Source organism: Triticum aestivum, chromosome 4D, assembly GCF_018294505.1.
Source record: "Triticum aestivum cultivar Chinese Spring chromosome 4D, IWGSC CS RefSeq v2.1, whole genome shotgun sequence".
Classification (NCBI taxonomy): domain Eukaryota; kingdom Viridiplantae; phylum Streptophyta; class Magnoliopsida; order Poales; family Poaceae; genus Triticum; species Triticum aestivum.
Genome location: NC_057805.1, coordinates 350883049 through 350884863, shown reverse-complemented (window position 1 = coordinate 350884863; position 1815 = coordinate 350883049). Strand labels below are relative to the sequence as shown.

Genomic DNA, 1815 nt, shown 5'->3' with positions numbered 1-1815 from the left:
CCCCGACCGTGCGGGACGTCTACTACAACACCACACTATTTGCCAGTGATTGATTCTGCACTTAAGGATTCTCAAGCGAGCCGGCGAAGGAAACAGCACCGGGGCCAGAAAGAATGAAAGAAAAAGAGCAGCGTGGAATCCCGAATCCCCACGTTGGCCGTCGCGACGTGGCCGGCTGGGCCAGGTGGCACGTGAAGGCACGAGGTGCGTGTCCGCCCAGCCTCTTCCTACGCCCGGACCCTTCTTCGGGCATGGCATGGACGACCTGGAAGCACCCGAGCCTACGACGGGATAGGGATTAGATATTTGCCACAGCATCTCCACATCCCTTTCCGATCTCTCGCACGGCGAATCGCCTCTCCTCCAATCCCCTGCCCGCGCCCACGTGAACGCACCCGCCCGCATTTGCGGCCCCAGGCTCCGCGCGCCACGTCCATGCGCCGGCTGGCGGAGCCATGCGGCCTGGGAGGGCACGCCGGTCCACGGACCCGGCCCAGGGAGCCGGCGGGCGACGCGGTGTCCTCATCCATGGTGCATGTATAAATAGGTTCCTCCTCCGTCGACTCTGCACGCCTTATCACCACACAACCCCATACACACACAGTTCCTCAGATTACGATTACGACCGAGGAAGAGGAAGAGCAAGAGGAATAGGAGGAAGAAGATATAATATGGCCCTGGGAGACGACTCTCCGGCCTCCTACATCCGCATGGTATGTGCTACTACAATCGTCGTCTTCCCGTCCCCTAATTCGTAGCTTGATCTGCTGCGCCCTTGGTTCTTCTAGCTAGCAGATAGATGATCACCAGCATCAGCATGCACAGGACATTGATTTCTCACGTCGACATCAGAATTGGTTAAGTGATTAAGGTGGGCTTTAATTTGCAGGTGCACCATCTGATAGAGAAGTGCATGACGTTCAGGATGAGCATGGAGGAGTGCATGGAGGCGCTGTCCAAGCGCGCCGACGTTCAGCCGGTCGTCACCTCCACAGGTAGGCCGGCGTCTCAAATCAATTACTGCTTCCTCTGATCAGCAGGAATATATCTATCTGTACTGACGCTGAGTGGGCGTGCTTGCAGTGTGGAAAGAGCTGGAGAAGGAGAACAAGGAGTTCTTCGACAGCTACAACAAGCAGTTGAGATCAGAAGGCCGAAGCAGCAGCAACAGCAGCAGCGACAGCAGCTCCTAATGACCAACAGGAGATGCGTGCTGCTTGCTCTAGATGTTGGCCGTTCTGCACTTAGTAGAACGAATAATTAGAAGATCGACGGCGCGGGAGGTCAGCTAACGCGACGCGATCTATGTGTGGTGGTGCATGTACAGGGTCAGGTTGGCAGGTATCAAAAGCCAGCTCGTACTGTTGCGATATTCTTCAGATGGAGTACGTACTAATTGTACTCATCATGTGTCCCATCTTCTCTCCCACTGTGTGCTAATGGTCCAAGCAACGCATTACGCCACGCAAAAAATGCTCTGCTCCTGCAATCGGATTCTCATTTTTTTTCCCCTCATAACGAACAAAAAGAAAAAGCGCGGTAGTCCCGCACAGAGAAACACTGTTCTCCCCTAACCAGAGATACTAGTACACATGATCACGGGAAAATGGAGGAAACATACTACTGTTTATGCTCAGCGAGAAGTAGGTGTACACGAACGTGCTCCGTGACGGGATGGGACATCTTGTCTTTGGCTCGCTCAAGCCAGCATGGAACGGTCCAAACAAGGAAAGTTTGCATCGGCGCCATACGTGTGTGCAGTGCCGTGGAATCGGTGATGGGATTCTGCACGGGACAAGGACCCCTCCCCTCTTC

At 54.7% G+C, this 1815-nt stretch overlaps 1 protein-coding gene across 1 annotated transcript; it reads left to right on the top strand.

The window, feature by feature from the left end:
• The first annotated feature begins 424 nt into the window (after window positions 1-424).
• Window positions 425-1405, top strand: LOC123100016 (uncharacterized). The gene is made up of 3 exons (XM_044522018.1): window positions 425-713; window positions 890-995; window positions 1084-1405. The coding sequence occupies exons 1-3, from the start codon at window positions 456-458 to the stop codon at window positions 1191-1193; spliced, it is 474 nt and encodes a 157-aa protein (XP_044377953.1). The 5' UTR covers window positions 425-455; the 3' UTR covers window positions 1194-1405.
• The last annotated feature ends 410 nt before the right edge of the window (window positions 1406-1815 follow it).